Consider the following 19,391-nt stretch of genomic DNA (forward strand, 5'->3'; position numbering starts at 1 on the left):
GACAATACATAGTACAAAATTATGCAAACATTAAACATCCATTCAAAAAGCAGGAAAAACAAATGAATTTTAATTTAACCAAATACAAAAGGCTTACTGATAGGGTTTCAGGTTCTACATTGCAACTAACTTTCAAGAAACTGGCAGGATTTTGGTCTTATATTAAAGAAAAGTATCCAGAATTACCTAACAGGTAAATTAATCCTCTTCCACCTATATGTGTGTGAAGCCAGATTTTGTTCCCTACTTTAAGCAAAATTGTAGTTTGTAACAGATGAATGCAGAAACAGATGCGAACATATCTTCTACTAAGTCATATATTACATTATAAAATAATGCCAATATTCTTAAAAGTAGTTTTGTTCTTTAAATATTATTTTCAAAGATAATCTAATTTATGTATACATGTAATGGGTTTGTTTAAATAATTATGAGGAAATAAATATTCTTAAATTTTTCCAACCCCAATATTTTTAAGCTTTTAATTTTAATTTTGAATATGGCAAGGATCAGTAGACATACTCCACATAACAAAAGGTACTCCTTAATTTTGAAAAATGTAAAGAGCTCCTGAGTCCAAAAAATTTGAGAACCCTGGTCTACCAGATTCCTTATACCACTGCTTTGAGGGTGAGGAGTTGGAATTAGTGTATAAATTAGTCACTGGGTAACTAGATAAGTAATAATCATCAGAACCATTATGTGATATATATCATGTGCACTTGCTGTACTAAGTGCTTTACCTGTTTCATTCTTGAAACACATAATCCTTACACTAAACCTATGTGGAAGGCATCCATTTAATTGAAAATTGAGTTCTGAGAGTTGTTAATGAATTGCTGGTAAATATTGGAACAAGACTTGAACCTACAATCTTATCTTAGAATCTGTGTACTTTATGACGTTAGAGTTTCTGTAAGTTATATTTGTATAGAACAAAACATCTTGCAGCAATCAGGTACAATGGGTGAGTATTGCATAGCCACACAAGGGTAGGTGCTTACAAAAGATATTGAGGTACAAAATCATGGGAGGAGAAAGGAGATTGTATCGCAATGACTTTGTAACAAGTTACTGTTTTTATAGATTTTAAAAGCACATAAAATAGTACATTATGGGGAGTCTCCCTGGTGGCACAAGTGGTTAAGTCTCATCACTTTGAAGCTATCTGCAGCCACTGCAGCTGGAATTTGATCTCTGGCCAGGGAGCAAACCCACATGGCACAGCAGACCTCTCCTGTCTTGCCTGCTGCTCCCTTCAGCAGTCTATTTCAGTAGATCCACTTGTTCTGCTCCCCACTCTGTCTCTGGTGAATCCTCTCACTCCCCCACACCTCTGGCCTGTACCCCAGTTCTTGTATGTATAAATAAATAAATCTTTAAAAAATAGTACCATGTAGTTTTCAAGGTTAAAGAAATATTTCAATAAATGTAAAGAACTTGGATTGAAAAGATACTTATTTGTAACTTCAGATAATGATTTTTGGTGGGGAAAATGGATTGGAAAATATATAATTAGGGAAAGCAAATAAGAGAAAATAAAATGAAAATGACCCTGCACAAAATTATAGTATACCACAAACTGAATAGCATTGTTAATTCAAATTTTTTTTTAAGATTTATTTATTCATGCATACAAGAACCAGGGTACGGGACAGAGATGCGGAGGGTGAGAGGATTTATCAGAGACAGAGTGGGGAACAGAACAGGCGGAACTACAGAAATACACTGCTGAGGGGAGCAGTGGGCGAGTTAGAAGAGGTCTGCTGCGCCATACGGGTTGCTCCCTGTAGGGCTGGGGATTGAGCTTGTGCTGCAGAGGCTTCGGATTGCTTTATAGTGCAGTGCTTAACCCCTCGTGCCAGCAGGAAGAACAGCAACAAAAAATCTACTCCATCACCCTTCCCTACAAAGACACAATCTGCAATCCTCCTGAAGGAAAGAATTTTCTTTCCTTTGCCATGGAGCCAATGATATACCCAACTAACTTTCGCAAATAGGCAGTTCTTTCTTTTGGTCTTAATTCTAATCAGTCTTGAGATTCTGGCACCAGTCCCTGAGGTTTTCCTCAACAGGAAAAGGTGTGCTGCAGTGGCTGCAGAAATTATAAAATAGACCAGGATCCTGGAAGTACAGGAACCCTTATGGATTTTCCCAATAGTCTAAACAATTGACTATTTTGACATAAAATATGCTCCTTCTATGAATAAATCTATATGCTCTTTTATTTCACCTCTCCATGATTTTATTTTTTTTTTTTTTGCTGGAAAAGGAAATAATTATTTCACAATCCAACCAGCATGAGAATTTGGTGAGTCAGAATGCTAACTTTGTGGTAAGGTTTTGTTTATGTCAAGGTCATTTAATTTTATACTTTCTGTTCCCTAAAACAATGAGATCATTTCATTGTTTTCCTTAACAAAGTACCCAAGCAATGGAAACTACTTTCTAAAAAAACAAAAACCCTAAACCCTTAAAGTTTACTAGTACAATCTTGTAAATCCTTCAAAATGAAGAAAGTCATTAATAAAATAACATTTTGTGGGCCCACAGATCTATTTTCTCCTAATCCCTTTGGGAGATTGGGAGAGTCTCCATTACTGTAGGTGCCCAACACCCAGGAGATCTACTCAATAACTTTAGGATCCTTCTCTCTTCCCACCAATCTAGGAGCTGGGTGTCATGAAAGAGCTGAGTATTTGCAGAAATCTGTTTATTTGCAGTTACTAGAACAAGTCTTTGTTGAGAGGACTGATTCCAAGAGAAGAAAGGCAAATGATGAATTTAGTTAGAGCCTGCACTATTTTTAGGTCTTTACTTCCTGGCTTCCTATTCTATGGCACAGGTTCAAACTTCCTCTGAAAAAAATAAGGAGTGACCTCTATAACAAGATCTTGCCTTTTTCACATGGAGTCCATAAAATGAATAGTTTAACAGTGCAGGTGGGGGTCTCCCCGGTGGCACAGCGGGTTGAGCGCAGAGCTGTGAAGCTGTCCGCAGCTTTTGCAGCACAGGTTCGATTCCCGGCCAGCCAGGGAGATACCCACATGGCACAGCAGACCTCTCCTGTCACCCTGTTGCTCCCCTCAGCAGTGCTTTCCATCCTTCTGCCTGTTCTACTTCCCACTCTGCCTCCGGTGAATCCTCTCACCCTCCTGCGCCCAGCTCTTGTATACATAAAAAATCAAAACCTTTAAAAAAAAAAGTATAGGTGGGGTGAGAGTCTCATATTCAGGCTGCTGAGTAAATGTAATCAAATAGGCACATGAGTTTGTGGAAAGTTCTGGAAGAAGTAATATAAGTTTCTTAGTTCTGAGGTGAGACCTTTGTTCTTCACAGATACATTTATTTCAAAGAAGAACCTTTTGTACAATGTCCTCTTTGCATAGGGCAAGACAAATATGGACTAAGTGTCAAAGTGTGTCCTATAGATGACATGTTGGGAGATTTATGGGAACTACACCTGAGGGGAGAAGTCAAATACTGTACAAAAATGAACAACAATGTAAGAAAATTAAAACATATAGTAAAAAAAAATAAAGTGTGTTTTAAACATTTTCCAGGACTTTAATCTCATAAGGTATCATTTGGTCTGATCCTTACGCAAAAGTCAGCAGGTCTGGGCAGGCCTACACCTTCTTAGGTATCATTTTTGAACCCAGTTCTCCAGAAAGCTGACCTTTTCTTTTAATTCCTCACTTCATTCCACCTATCCCTAACATTAGGTTTAAACAAAAGACAGAATGTTCTTTGGTCCTGAAACTATTCATCCTTTTAAGATGACCACAAATCCCCTTAGCTCTGTTATTCAGAATTCCTAAAATTGCTCCCTCTTCTGTTGCTTCAGGTTCTAAGTAACTTAAAACAAAATACTTCAGACCAATGACAGACTCATGGATCAGCAGCTCTTCCTAAAGGTGACTTGTTGCCTACACCACTACTTCTTTATACAAGGCATGTGATTTACCAATATGCATTTAAAAGTCAAAATGGCAATCTTAATTTTTACGATCCCCTGTGTAATGTCAAGTATCACATTTTTTTAAAAAAAGATTTATTTATGCATACAAGAGCTGGAGTACAGGCCAGAGGAGTGTGTGTGTGTGTGTGTGTGTGTGTGTGTGTGTATGTGAGAGAGAGAGAGAGAGAGAGAGAGAGAGAGAGAGAGAGAGAGAGAGAGAGAGAGAGAGAATTCACCAGAGACAGTGGGGAACAGAACAGGAAGGCTGAGCAGCGGGCGAGACAGGCGAGGGGGCGAGACAGGCGAGGTTGCTCCCTGGCTGACCAGGGATTGAACTCGTGCTTCAGAGGCTGCAGAGGCTGCTTATTGCTACATAGTGCTGTGCTTAACCCCTTGAGCAACGAGGGAGGCCCCAAGTATCACATTTTTAAAGTTCTAGTTACTATGAAGGTTTTTAAATTTTTTTTCTTGTTTTATAATTTGCAGAGTAAACTTGAGATTAAATCTATTGTTACAGTTTTCTATTACCAAGGGAAGTATATAATTTGTTCCGAATTTTAAAGCCACTGCAGTAAATTCGCTCTGCAAAATTCTGCTGCTGACCTTAACATTCTTTTTGTAGGCAACAGCTATAATAACCTGTTTGCAAACAGATAAATGTCACCCTAGCAAGGGTGGAAGACCAAGTTTTGATCTTCATTAAAAGGCACAGATGTTCTACAAAGAGCAACCCTAGAAACTGAAGGGTTGAGAATGAACGAGGCAAATGCAAAATCCTCAAAAGGCAAAGATCCCGAGACTCTGCGGGAAGTCCCTCCTCTTCTTCCCCGGCCCGCCCGGCCCTCCTCCTCCTACGCTCCTCTCCCACCTCCCTCCTCCCGCAGCCCGCGCGGGCCAGCAGGAAGGGCCAGTGGAGAGCTGGGCGGCTGCTGACTCGGTGGGGCTGAGCACAAGCTTTTTCCCACTTTCCAGGGGCCAGTCGGAGAGGCCCCGCCGAGAGGTGACAGTCTCCCCACCCTCTCCTCTGCTTGCGCAGCGCCGGCGAGGACCATGTTTTGCAAACTGCGGAGGTGGGGTGCCCGCGGCGCCTACCAGCGAGTCCCGGAGGGGCCCGGGGCGCAGGTAAAGCTCATTGGTCCTGGGGGGAGAGGCGGGGCTGCCTTTGGGCCACTCTAGGAGGAGAAACGCGAGCAGAGAAAACTGACTTTGCAGACCCTGAAAAGGGAACTGAAGTCTTTTGGTAGCAACTGAGTGTGCGCGCGCGTGTGTGTGCGCATGAGAGACAGCTGAGATCTGTACACACACACACACACACACACACACACGAGAGACAGCTGAGATCTGTACACACACACACACACACACACACGAGAGACAGCTGAGATCTGTACACACACGAGAGACAGCTGAGATCTGTACACACACACACACACACACACACCACACACCACACACACGAGAGACAGCTGAGATCTGTCTCCAGGATACTGTGAAATCTGAGCTACCACGATCTCAGGATGGTTGCTGGAGCAAAGAGGCATTTAGTTTGAAGGGAGAGCTTAATTCCAGTAAACAACCAAGCATTTTAAAGAGTGAATGGAGGGGCTGAGGTTGTGAAGAAATTCTACAACCAGTGGTCCAGACCAGTACAACCATAGAAGAGACTCAGGATAAATAATGTGATATCTGTGGTAGTATTGGGACTGTAAGGTCTGGGTGAAGTCTAGAAACTGCAGGGCTTAACCTGACTTCTCTGCCCCTTGACACCACGTGCTTCCTCCACAATAGAAGTCATGTGCTTGGGCAGTGGTACAAGGAAATGAACCCTGTGTTTGTGTATTAGGAACAATTTTCCTAATAAAATTGCCATCCCTTTAATTTGTCACTATACAAGGCTGGGGCTCAGAAATCACCCTTAACACAGGTAATTCTGTAGATCTAAAATAGGACAAAATAATAGATTAAGGGGACCGTGTTCTATTCCTGGCTTTCATAGTATCTAAATCCATGTGTCAAGTAATTATGACAACTATTCTGATCACATATAAAGTGAAATTTGAAAGTTTTACATTATAAATATATAAATATATATTTAAATATATAAATATATATGAAGTATTTTTTTAAGTTTGTAAGATATAGGGGCTGAATAAATTTCTGAAATGTGAAAGGGCTCCTTCAGGACAATACACATATTTTACTTTAAAACAGAGGTGGTAGACTCAATGGGCAAACTAGTTTAACATCACCAGTGGAACTGCAGAGTTTAGGAAAGGCTACAAACTTGTGGGGTAGAAAGCTATAAACTCAAACCATTTCCTCCCCTTTCTTTCTCTAAGATTTGTAGAGTATTTATTTCCTTGATTTATTTAACCTGGATAGCTTTAGGGATAGGAATCTAGACAAGATTGAAAACATTTGTTTTTTTAAAAATTATTAATTTTTACATCATTGTTCATTTTTAAACAATGTTTGCTTACCCCCCTACCCCTCAGGTGTAGTCCCCATAGAGTTTCCTTTACCAATGCACCCATGCACCATCACCTCAGACCCCTGTGCTGCTCCCTCCCTCCTTCTGATTCCTCTGATCCTGCTCCTTCCTCTTCCCCTGCATGATCTTTGTTTTGTAATTGTCTGTTTGTTGAAAACATTCATTTTCATTGCACTTTCTATCTGTTACATCTATGATAACAATATTTTTTTTAAATAATAAATTTTATTTTTATATTCCCCATACAATTGCAGCCCCCCCATTCTGACCCCAATCCCTCCCCTCCCGCCCCCGCCCCCCTAAAAAGTGTCTCTGGTTCATAGTTTTTTGTTGATATGATAACAATATTTTTAAAAAGTTGATGACTTTAAAGCGTATTGAAAACCATGTATAATTCATTACTAAGCCTTTATACTATTGCTCTATTAGAGCTCAGGTAAAAATATCTACCTAAACCATAAGCTAAGAATGTGACTTTCTGATTGAGTTTCAAGAACTGACATGGTGACCTATGAATAGAATACTTCTAAATTTTTTTTTTGTGGCATTCATCCATACCTTCATTTATTCATCTGAAACTTTGTTTATTATGAGCTAGATTGTAGGCTAAAGCTGTAAGTACAAAGATAAATCAAATATAGTCTGTCTTCTACAGGAACTAAGTCTAGCAGAAGAGAAACACCTGACAGCAAATGATTAGATAGTTGGGTAAAGAGCAGATAAATTCAATGAGGGCAGATGTGAGTGAACCTTTAAATCTCTTAGTGTATGTTGAGAATGCTGTGGTAACATAGAACAAGAATCTAAGCTTTGGAGGCCGGCGGTGAGGAGAAATATTACCAAATGAAGTAAATCCTGAAAAGGATTAAAGCACAAGTAAGAACAAGATAGAAGTGAAGTAATAGGAAGTGGGTAGGAGTAAAATGTTCTCTAACAGAAAACAGCTTGAAACAGCAGAACTGAGAGTGTGGAATTCTGACTGCAGGGTAGAGTGAACTAACTGGATTAGGTTCAATCTTTTAAACATTTTAGTTGGAGGATCTTAAACTCTGGATCTTAATTTTCTCATCTGATTGTGGGTGATAAAATAGTGCCACAACAAGATATGATGAATGAGATTATATACTTAGTCAGAACCTGGCACATAATAAGTGATGACTAAATTCTTTTTATTTGTAGGTGTTTTCCTCCTCTATGAACCAGTATTTCTACTTTTCCATAACTTCCTCCACTATTCCCAGAACCTCCTTCCAATAACCACAATGAAGCTCCTGAAGTTAAGAATTAAAAGGTGTTACTATGCTCAAGTTAACACTCAAGGAAGACTGAGAACAACACATTTCCCTATATCCTAGGCCCTGGCTGTGCATGGTTCCATGGTCTTAATTCTTTCTGTTCTTCCACTATAATCCAGAAATAACAGGATTTCCATTCAAATACTCTTAAGTAAGCAATGTTAAGGTATGTTGTCCAATGGCATAAAATATAAAAGATAATAAAATGGCAAATAAAATGAAAGCCCATCGTGGGCTTAGACAAGGTCTAGTCTTGCTCTGAAGACTAGAAGTGTTATCAAATTGAAAATAGGTGAGTTAGAAGGATTGAGATATGGGCCTCCCTGGTGGCACAGCGGGTTGAGCGCAGCGCTGTGAAGCTCTCGCAGCCTCTGCAGTGCAGGTTCAATTCCCGGCCGACTGGGGAGATATCCACATGGTGCAGCAGACCTCCCCTACCGTGCCCGTTGCACCCCTCAGCAGTGTCTTCAGTCTGTCTGCCTGTTCTGCTCCCCATTCTGTCTCTGGTGAATCCTCTCACCCTCCCGCGCCTATGGCCTGTACCCCAGCTATTGTATGAATAAAAAATAAAATCTTTTAAAAAAAAGAAGGATTGAGGTATGGTTAATGGAGAAGGTAGGAATAGATTAGAACATTGAAAAATATCTCAGAATTGTCACAGTTTCTTCTACACATACATTGCTTTACAGCAATTTAGAAATAATCAAAGTAGCGAGGCCTCTACAATGAATTCTGCAATTACCAATTCATTAAGAAATCATGTATTTTTTTTAAGATTTATTTATGCATACAAGAACTGGGGTACAGGCCAGAGGTGCAGGGGGTGAGAAGATTCACGAGAGACAGAGTAGGGAACAGAACAGGCAGATCTACTGAAATACACTGCTGAGGGGACCTGCGGGTGAGTCAGGAGAGGTCTACTGTGCCCTGTGGGAAGCTCCCTGGCCAGGGATCAAACCTGTGCTGCAGTGGCTGAGGATAGCTTCATAGGTTGCATCTTAACTCCTTGCACCACCAAGGAGGTCCAAGAAATCATGTATTCTTCGTGCTTTGAAAAGATGAATTATCTTCACCAGATATTTTACCTGCTGACTCTTCCTTCTGAAAAGTAATTACTAAGATAAGCATTGCTTCAGAGAGAAATTGACTATGATAAATCCAGGATAAGATGCCTGGCCCACAGGCCCACATCTAAGGAGGCTTTTACCAGAGGGCTTAAAGGGCTTTCCCATGAAACAGTCCTAGAGGGATGCTAAGTTCAACATTGAGTCCTTGGTGTGGTGAAATTGCTTTGCAAAATTTAGGTGCTGAAAGCAACAGTCTTTTTAGGTAGCTACTGATCCTGCACCAACTAGACCCTTTGCTGGTTTGGGTCAGCTTGGCTGGCTCTGCCTTGCTCTCAGGCTTCCGCAATCAGCTGGTGGGGTGGGGCGGGGGGAGGGGTTGCCTTGATAATCTAGAACCAACTTACTCATGCTGTCTGGTAAACACCTTGGTTTTCTTCCACATGCTTTCATCCTCCTGGAGCTCAGCCTCAGACACGATAGTCTCAGGATTCCAAACAACAAATCTCTGGGGGCTTACACCTGTAATTCTCAATGTCATTCCTGTTGCATTTTTATGAACAAAAGAAGAATCACCACTGGCCCAGATTCAGGAGACACAAAATAGATTCTACTTTTTCATGGGAAAAGCTGCAAAAGATTTGCAGTCACTTCTAGCCTGCCAAGAAATATCTGCTTTGGATAGATATGAGATCCTTACTGGTAGTAAATTATCAAATTGTCAACTCCCTGTGAGATTTGTACATAAGTCATAAAATGTGACCTTCAGGATAATTAGAGAATACTCGAGACATTTTCCCAATAATATGTGCTCTTACTTTTCAAATAGTATGTTTGGTAACAGTGTTGATGGCAATATCACAGTCGCATGTTTGAGCTAATGGCTGGGACAATAGTGTGATAAACGTTTTACATTCATCATTGCATTTCTCATAACAACCATGAGAATAGATACCGTTCTGGTAAATTATACATATCTTCAATAATTAATATTATAACTGCTGTAACTCAGACAACAGATTTGGAATTGAATGCCATGCTTGCTTCTTTATATCCAACACATTTTACCCTATAAGGTGAAATTTTGTTTTACTCAGCCTTCCTAGGATAAGAATTTTTAAAAATATGTTAAATACTTTTAAAGTTTGAGCATGAAATCAGAACTCGGTTAGAGAGAGGATCAATGAAGAAGTTATTAAATGTGGGAATTTTGATGTTAATCACTTTTACATTTTGAAATACAAAGAAATTGTTGCCAATTCTTGAAATGTGAAATGATTATTCTTGAGGTAGTCTTCCCTTTTTAAACTAAACTCACCAAATTAATGGGAATTATGGAAAGTTATAACTGCCAAAATAATATAATTATGATAAATATATAATTATGTATATATCTGTACACTTATACAAAAATGTCATTAAACACAGTAGTAAACTATTAAAATCTATTTTTTAGAAAGAAAGTTATCTTTAATTTTGCAATTAAAATTTTTAAATTTAGATCATATGTTTGTATGTACTAACTTATAATGTGTATATTTGTATGTGTACACTACCACATAGTATATAAATTTTGTAAACAGCCATGTGCCAACAAATTCCAGGAACTATACTAAGATACATATTTCATATTTACTTTGCCAGCTACTGGCAAGGATATTTCCAATATAAGTCAAAGACATCTTCCTCATACACTACTTGTTATATTTTCTTTTTAGAAATGCAGTCCAGAGAAAAGTGCTTCATTCTTCAGTAAGATGACGTATTCCTGGTTTAGCAGGTAGGACATTTACAAATTTGTTTGCTTACTATGCTTGATACAGTTAACAAGTTTGACTTCTTTTATTTTTTGTGATTTTTTTTATTTAGTATTGGCAGGATTGATGTTTTTTTTTTTTTTATTTGTTGCAGTTTTTTCTCCCCTTGGGAAGAAAAACAAGCTGGCGCCCACTGGTTTTTTTGTAGACCCTTCCCCCTCGCCCTAAGAAAAACAAGTTGGCGCTTTGTGCCTTGACACCTTTTTTTTTTTTTTTTTAAGATGAATGAGTTGACACCCATTTATTTTCTTGTTGAGCGCCAGCTTGTTTTTCTTCCCAAGGGAAGGGAAAGCTGCAACAAATAAAAAAAACAAGCCATCAATCCTGCCAATGCTAAATAAAAAAAATTACAAAAAATAAAAAAAAACAAACTTGTTAACTGTATCATGCTGACGAACATTCAGTGGGAACTGATTCCCAAATTTTATTCCTTTAATCTACATATGAATACTTTTATATGAATTTGTAAAAAAATTTTCTCAAGAGTAATCACAAATAATAACACACAAAGTAGTTCCATGGATGAGACTATTAATGTAATATAAAGGCAGTATGGCTATCCTTTTATAGAAATTATGTATGTTATCACAAGGGAGGGGCAGAAATATGAACATTGTTTGTAGCATCTAATATTTGTTATCCACCTCATACATATCAATTCATTTAAGCCTCTTCCAACTCCTATAAGATAGGCATATGGTGAAAAAATTGGGGTTCACTTTCTTTTTTTAAATTTATTTATTTATACAAGCACTGGGTACAGTCAGAAGTGCGGGAGGGTAAGAGAATTCACCAGAGCCAGAGCGGGGAGCAGAGCAGGCAGAAGGACCGAAGTACACTGCTGAGGGGAGCAGCGGGCGGCAGGAGAGGTCTGCGTGCCATGTGGGACCCTCGCCCGGCGGCTGGGGATTGAACCAGCGCTGCAGAGGCTGTGGGCAGTTTTGCAATCCAGCGCTCAACTACTGCGCTACTGGGGAGGCCCTCACTTTCTTTTTTTTTAAAGATTTATTTATTTATGCATACAAGAACTAGGGTATCGGCCAGAGATATGGTGGGGGTGTGAAAGGATTTACCTGAGACAGAGTGAGTGGGGAACAGAACAGGCAGACCAACTGAAATACACTGCTGAGGGGAGCAGTGGGCGAAACAGGAGAGGTCTGCTGCGCCATGTGGGTTCCTCCCTGGCCGGCTGGGAATTGAACTTGTGCTGCAGTGGCTGTAGATTGCTTCATAGGTTGCGTCTTAACCCCTTGCACCACCAGGGAGGCCCGGGGTTCAGTTTCTTGTCCACTGATATATTGATACCCAGGTAGGAACACAGTGACTCGATGTTATGAATCTAAATTTATCATCTTAATTTTATGCTCCTTGCATACATTTTTTTTTTTAAAGATTTATTTTTATTTATTTATTTATTTAATTTATTTATACAAGCACTGGGTACAGTCAGAAGCATGGGAGGGTGAGAGAATTCACCAGAGCCAGAGCGGGGAACAGAGCAGGCAGAAGGACTGAAGGACACTGCTGAGGGGAGCAGTGGGCGGCAGGAGAGGTCTGCGCGCCATGTGGGACCCTCCTCCAGTGGCCGGGGAGCAGCCAGGGATCGAACCAGCGCTGCAGAGGCTGCGGGCAGCTTCGCAACCCAGCGCTCAACCGCTGGGCCACCGGGGAGGCCCTCCTTGCATACATTTCATTGTAAATTGCCAATTTGTTCTGCCAGTATGTTGTCAAGAGTAGATGAATTATTTTTTTAAAACAAAGTTTATTGTATACTAGATCTCTTGCACTATGCTACCTTTAAAAACACAGAGGTAAATGTAGAAGAATTTGTAGTTGAATTAGTGGATTAAAAGGTAGACCTGGGCCTCCCTGGTGGCACAAGGGGTTAAGACACAACCTGTGAACCTATCTGCAGCCTCTGCAGTGCAAGTTTGATCCCCGACCAGGGAGCTACCCACATGGCACAGCAGACCTCTCCTGACTCCCCCGCTGCTCCCCTCAGCAGTGTATTTCAGTCAGTCTGCCTGTTCTGCTCTCCACTCTGTCTCTGGTTAATCCTCTCACCACCCCTACCCCGCACCTCTGGCCTGTACCCCAGCTCTTGTATGCATAAATAAATAAATCTTTAAACAAAATATCAAACACCGGTTTGGACATGTAGAGCTCAGACTTAAAACTAAACCGTTGACCTGTGGATATGTGTTTGGGAGTCACTGTAGGTCAGAAGTTGAAGCCATGAGTGTGAATATGATCACCCAGGGAGAGAGCAGATTAAATAGGATGAACAAAGAGAATGCTGGGAATCCTCGGTAATTTCAGAATATGAAAGAAAGGCCAAGGAAAGAATGTGATTGAAAACTAAGGAAACTATCAAAAAAGGAAAAATATAAAGTTGCCAATAGGGCCACATACTGAAAAATAGTAAATTAAAATAAGAACTGAATGTTCTCCATTACACTTGGTGATATAAAGATCATTGGTGATTTTTACGAGACAGTTTAAATAGAAAACTTTAGTATACTTGGTGAACAAATAATTGGGCATAAGAAGTTGAATTACAGTAAGAATACCAAATTACACAAATCTAGAAATCATTTAAAGAGGATGGCAATAATTTTATACCAGTATGCTACATTAAGTTTCACACTAGAAGGGTGAGATAGAATTATGTAAATGTGAGTGATTTACAGTTAATGATTTTGATTTTTAAAAAATTCTCATATATGTGTTGATACGTCTTCCAAACCTGAATTCTGTTTCATTCATGACTTGGGAGAAAGAATAACATCTGCTCTGTCTTTAAAATATTTCAGACCATAATTTTTAAATCACAGGATATCATAAAATTTGAATAATACAAATAAAATGAATTTTAAGTAAGTGTACTTTTACAGTTTTAATTATCAAACTGTAAAAATTATATGCCTTTATATTAAATATTACAAACACTAAGGAGGATTGAGGATTGAAATAAAGGACTGAAAGTAAGTATTTAAAGCAAGGTAAGGCATATTTAAATATATGGCAGTTTAATATCTCAAAGTACATATCTTAAAACAAATCAATAAGCTATACTAATTGAATATCACATTTATTTTCTGTTTTAATTGAACATCTCAGAGCTTGATCAGAATTATTTTTATAGCAATGTTATCTGATACTGTCAATGGCATGAATCTAAATTGATTTCTTATCTGGCGATTAATCAATCGTAGCTGAAACATAGCTATTGTATAAGAGAATGTCTCTTTGAAGACAGTGGTTAATTGTGTTCTCAGATCTATTCTTTGAGCTACTGAATAAAGTCACAAATTATTTCCTAGGCCAAATTCAGGCTCCCATAATTATATGAATAATTCAATTAAACTGTGCTCCGATGATACAAATGATTAGGGAATGATATGCTTATGAACCTTAATTCCTAAGACAGTAGCTGTCGAGATCGTTTTGATGATCAAATAATTATGAAGGCTTTATTAGCAAATATAATCTGTCATCAGTGTATAATAATCATGGTCATTGAATAATCCCCTTGACACAAATAGAAAAAGCTAGTTTAAGTTTTTATAGGTCACAGTTGTACCATTTTTTTAAGCAGAGATGCACTATTCAATCTGTCCTACCCTTTCCTTAAATATTAATAAAATTTGCCATTATCTGACTTTGCCATAGCCTACACTTTTTCAGACAGCCTAACATTTTTTTCTTTTCCTATCACACAATTATCCCTTTTCAGAAATGTTTGAGAAGCTGATTGATAGTAAAAAAATTGATAATACTACTCAATACCCATATTTATCTACAAAATTTACATTTTATCTTAACTTCCTAGCCAACTGCTAATGATTTGCTACTGGTAACATAAATTGAAGAAATGTTCACATACAATTAATTGTTAATATACTTAAAGTTCCAAGATAAGGACATTGAAAAAAGAATGGAGGACCTCCCTGGTGGCACAGGGGTTAAATCTCAGCACTATCAAGCTCTCAGCAGCCACTGCTGCATGAGTTCAATCCCCTGCCAAGGAGCTAAACCACATGGCACAGCAGACCTCTCCTGTCTTGCCCACTGCTCCCCTCAGCAGTGTATTTCAGTAGATCCACTTGTTCTGCTCCCCACTCTGTTTCTGGTGAATCCTCTCACCCCCAACATCTCTGGCCTAGACCCCAGTTCTTGAATAAATAAAATAAACCTTTAAAAAAGAAAAAAGAATGGAAATATAACACTTAAAGATATTGTCTATTAAGTAAGCATCACTTTGTGTTATGTTTAAAAACCTGTGACCAGTTTCTGGAGTTCCTGGTGTTTCGTTGCCTGTAAAAATGAGAACTAAATACTGCTTTGCCTGCTTTAGAGAGCTATGAAAATCAAATTAATTTAAGTGAAGTCCTTTGAAAAGAAATAACCCATCTAATAACAAAATATGACTTTAGAAATAAAGTCCACAGGTCTTTAAGATTGAGTGCATGCTACATTTCACCTATCAGGACAGTCAACTATCAGTCCTCATTGTTTCCCCAAAAACTTCCTTAACATTCATTTTAGAGAAGCTGTTTCCTCTCCTAGACTCTTGCACATGAAAGTAAGACGAGCCCTTGCAATAAAAGTATTCAAGAGGAGGAGGAAGCACACACCTGGGAAAAGGGAGTCACAGTAGTTAAACAGCCAAGCCAAGTGCATCACAATCAATTCAGCTTAAGTGTCACTTTTAGATGCTGCATTATTTGGAGACTCAGCATGAAAGCCAGGGGTCACTTACTCCATGAACCAAAACCGCTGAGTTTTGCACAGTTCTAACTCAAAATGCTGAGGCAGTAAATGTTATTAAAAATGCTTTGGTGAAAATCAATGCAACCTTATTTTGAAAATGAATATTTATTTTATGGAATGGAATAGAAGGACTTAATATGACATAAAAGAAGTTTATTGCTTAATATGTTTTTAAAAGTGCACTGCAGGAAAATGTCCAGCATATTTGAGCCAATGAAAATGTGATTACTGAAGGTTCTTTCTCATTACATTTAAGCTTTTTTGTTAAATATGACTGATCGGATGATATATTGTAATATAATGAAAGTGAAATTGAGCCCAGTGGAGACTGTGGTTACCACAGAGTTTAAATCCATCCCAGGGTCACTCAATTGAGATTATTCAATAACAATGACAATGGAATCTGTCCCAATTTGGAGTAGTGTAATATTTTGTTTGGTCTTTTGGACTTATAAACTAATAGCCTTTATAATAGAATGAACTGACACTACAGATGAAGAAGATGGGCTTTAAATGGGGCTTTAATTTCTTAGTGAACAAGTCTTGTTACCAGGCTCATAAAATGAGTATAGCTGAACCACATCACCAGGAGTAGGTTTGGCTTAAATTAACAGATAATGTTAACAGAACTAAATAGCTTAAACTAAATAGCTTATCTATTTTCTTATGTTATCGGGAAGAAGACTGGGACTAGGCTAGTGAAGTGCTCAGAAATGTAATAAAGGACTCAGGTTTTTTCTGTCTTTCCATTTCCCATCACTATAGTTCAGCTTTTCATTCTTGGTGGTAAAAACGGCTCCTCTATCTTAAAACATCATGTCTTCAGTACTGGCAGGAAGGAAGAAGGGGAAGAAAAGTGAAGCAAAATGTTTTCTCCTCTTGATATGTTGTGAGTTCATTTGAAAATGTAGGTTAGCTCCTTCAGAGAAAGTGAGAATCCTTAGCCATAACTGAGTTATGGTTTTTTTTTTTAATTAATAAATTTATTTATATAAGCACTGGGTACAGTCAGAAATGCAGGAGGGTGAGAGAATTCACCAGAGCCAGAGCGGGGAACAGAAAAGGCAGACCGAGAAAGTACACTGCTGAGGGGAGCAGCGGGCATGGAAGGAGAGGTCTGTGTGCCATGTGGGACCCTTGCCAATGGCCGGGGATTGAACCGGGGCTGCAGAGGCTGCTGGCAACTTTGCAGCCCAGCACTCAACTGCTGCGCCACGGGGGAGGCCCTGAGTTGTGTTATTAATGCCAAGCAAAAGGTAATAATATTACTAGGACCAGTTTTGACTAATCCTAATCCCTAGCTCTGTAGCTGGGATGAGTTATGCTGAGTTCAAGGGATTTTTTTTTTTTTTAGCTGAAATACCATATAGATTCATGTTAGAGGACTATGGTGGGACAGAAGGATGGCTGTAAATTAAGTGGAATTATCTACCACAATCTGTGGTATAACTGAACAATGCATCTTACTTTGCTTGGTATAGTCCTAGTTTACTATTTTTTTTATAGTTTATAGTCCTAGTTCTTGCTATTGTATTTATTTACAATGTCCTCTGAAGTGTACAGGGAAGAGATAGGTACTCTACAATCTACTTAGTCAATCTGTAAAAGCAAGTGGCAGGAATTATACAAAGCCCCATTGGAAAAGGAGAAATTGTTATACAGAGATTGGATCCATTTTTCCTCTGTTACAAACCTAAAAACAAGTTCTAGAGTGTATACCTCACTGTGAAGTTTAGTTCTTTCCATTTCAGTGAAGTTGGGTAGGTTGGTGCCTCAATTAAGAGATGAATCGATGAAGTGAGTGTCTCACTAAATAACTGAATGCTAAAGAACCCCTCTAAAAGCCACAAGTGATTATTGCATATTATTGAACTTTGGGATAAAGTTTTATGATTTTTCAAACCCCTCATCTAGTCATTGCATCCTGGTGAATAAAATAATTTATAAATGAAGAAATGAAATGCATGCAAAATTATTTTTGACTATTGATTTTGCTGAATTATTAACTTTGCTTTTTCACTTTTAGAATAATTATTTTAGGCTATAAGAAACCTTTGGAAAGAGAGGATCTTTTTGAATTAAATGAAAGTGATTCCTCCTATTCTGTGTGTTCCATCTTTGAAAAACAATGGAGGAAGGAAGTTTTAAGACATCAAGAGAGGCAAAATGTACAGGTACTTAATTATTAAATTCTAAATACTTGCTTATTACTGCTTAAAGCTAGAGAAAACTCATTCCATATATGAGAAATTATTATGGAACTCCCCTAAAATATGTGAAATCACAAGACATTTCCATAAGTATAATTGATTGTTATTGCTGCTAATATCTGTCTTTAAATTATTCAGCATCCTTTCCCTTCAAATTTCAGGAAAAAAAGTGTCTATTTGTATATAATCTTTGACCTCTTATCAAATATCTTTTGTCACCCATCATGGCAAAGATGGTTTCTATAATGCAGAACATTATTCTATGGGTTAGAGAGTCGTATGGTAACCAAGGCTAATGTTGATGAGGTTTAACATCATATATAAAATAGGTATTTATATATCTCTTTAGACTTCTCAAAAAGAAGGTATAATTTGAAGATAAACCCTGTATGAATGAAACGGGCTTGAAACTCACAAGAGTGATGAAATACAACTGTTTTACCCATTTACAAATAATACCAACTGGGTTATAGTATAGGTCATATTTTCCAATTATTAATATCTTTGGAGTGCATTGCTAATTGTATGGCTAATTTACATATACTAGTATTAGTTCTGTCCAGTTTTCACATTGTTTATATTTTCTTTAATTTTGTAAATTAAAGCCATTCTTTCAGAAAGAGTCACATACTAGGAAACCATCTCTGTTCTACGCCTTATGGAACACCTTTAAGTTTGTCCTGATTCAAGTTGCTTTACTCAAAGTTTTTGCTGATGTCTTGGCCTTCACTAGCCCATTCATAATGAAGTGAGTACAGCCTTATTTTTTCTTTATGTACCCCATAGGTACATAATAAGCAAATGTTCCACTGTAAAATTTGTGTTAAAAAATGTAGAGAAGGTCCTTGGTGAAAATTTGATTGAAAACAGGGGAATTCTATTAGATTTACCTCATTATGAGTGTGAGTATGACAATATAGTATTTACTGAGTATAATCAGGTACTCAGTTATATTGAATATAACCAGGTTCTAAACACTATTCTAAAATGCTTAAGTGAAAATAAAGGGGGTGGGATGCTAAGTCAGGCAAGCAGAGAGAAAGAAAAGCTAAGAATGTGTGTGTGTGATTGCATAACATTTTGTTAATACAGCACCCAAACATTTAACTACTTCAAATATTTCATATTTCTTCCCCTTTCTCAATTTTTACATGACATTCAGGCAAATGATCATTTTCTGTGAGCACCATCAAGATTTTGACTGGAGTGGCTTTGGTTATGCCTTGGCACTATTTGTTGTAGTTTTATTGCAAACCCTGATCCTTCAGCAATATCAACGTTTTAACATGCTCACTTCAGCAAAAATTAAAACAGCTGTGGCTGGATTGGTCTACAAAAAGGTAAAAAAATCAAGAAATTCCTATTATTCAAATGGACAATTCTCTTATATGCTTTACAAGAACTGGATTAGAAAAATAGGAGAGAATTTTTAAAGTGTATTTTCAAGTATACATTTGTTTTAGTGTAAAAGAATTTTGACTTAAAAATATTGATTGTAATAATTTTTCTATTGTCCTTGCAACTTCTAGTCATTCCTAACCCAAGAAATTAAATGATGTTATTTGTTTACTATGTGAGTTAACTCCTCTTCAGAAAGAGAATGGAAATCAAATGTTTTCATGATTTTCTATATTTATATATCAGTAAAATTTCTTATTTTCATGATTACTTATTCTACATTCTAACTCTTTATTCCTCCTCTGCTTGTTATATTTATTCATAAAATAATTATTTTTCTCTGTATAGCCATTATATGTTTCTCTTTCATTCTAAATTCATC

At 37.8% G+C, this 19,391-nt stretch overlaps 1 protein-coding gene across 1 annotated transcript in view; it reads left to right on the forward strand.

The window, feature by feature from the left end:
- Positions 1–19,391, forward strand: part of LOC311170359 (multidrug resistance-associated protein 1-like) — a gene marked incomplete at both ends in the record, with an annotated part of 110,365 nt that overhangs the window by 35,278 nt on the left and 55,696 nt on the right. Inside the window, 5 exon segments of the mRNA XM_084232725.1 lie at positions 4,934–5,083; positions 10,530–10,591; positions 17,428–17,575; positions 18,217–18,359; positions 18,774–18,951. Coding sequence (XP_084088851.1) covers positions 4,934–5,083; positions 10,530–10,591; positions 17,428–17,575; positions 18,217–18,359; positions 18,774–18,951 — 681 coding nt within the window.

Source organism: Talpa europaea, assembly GCF_964194135.1.
Source record: "Talpa europaea genome assembly, chromosome: 4".
Lineage (NCBI taxonomy): Eukaryota > Metazoa > Chordata > Mammalia > Eulipotyphla > Talpidae > Talpa > Talpa europaea.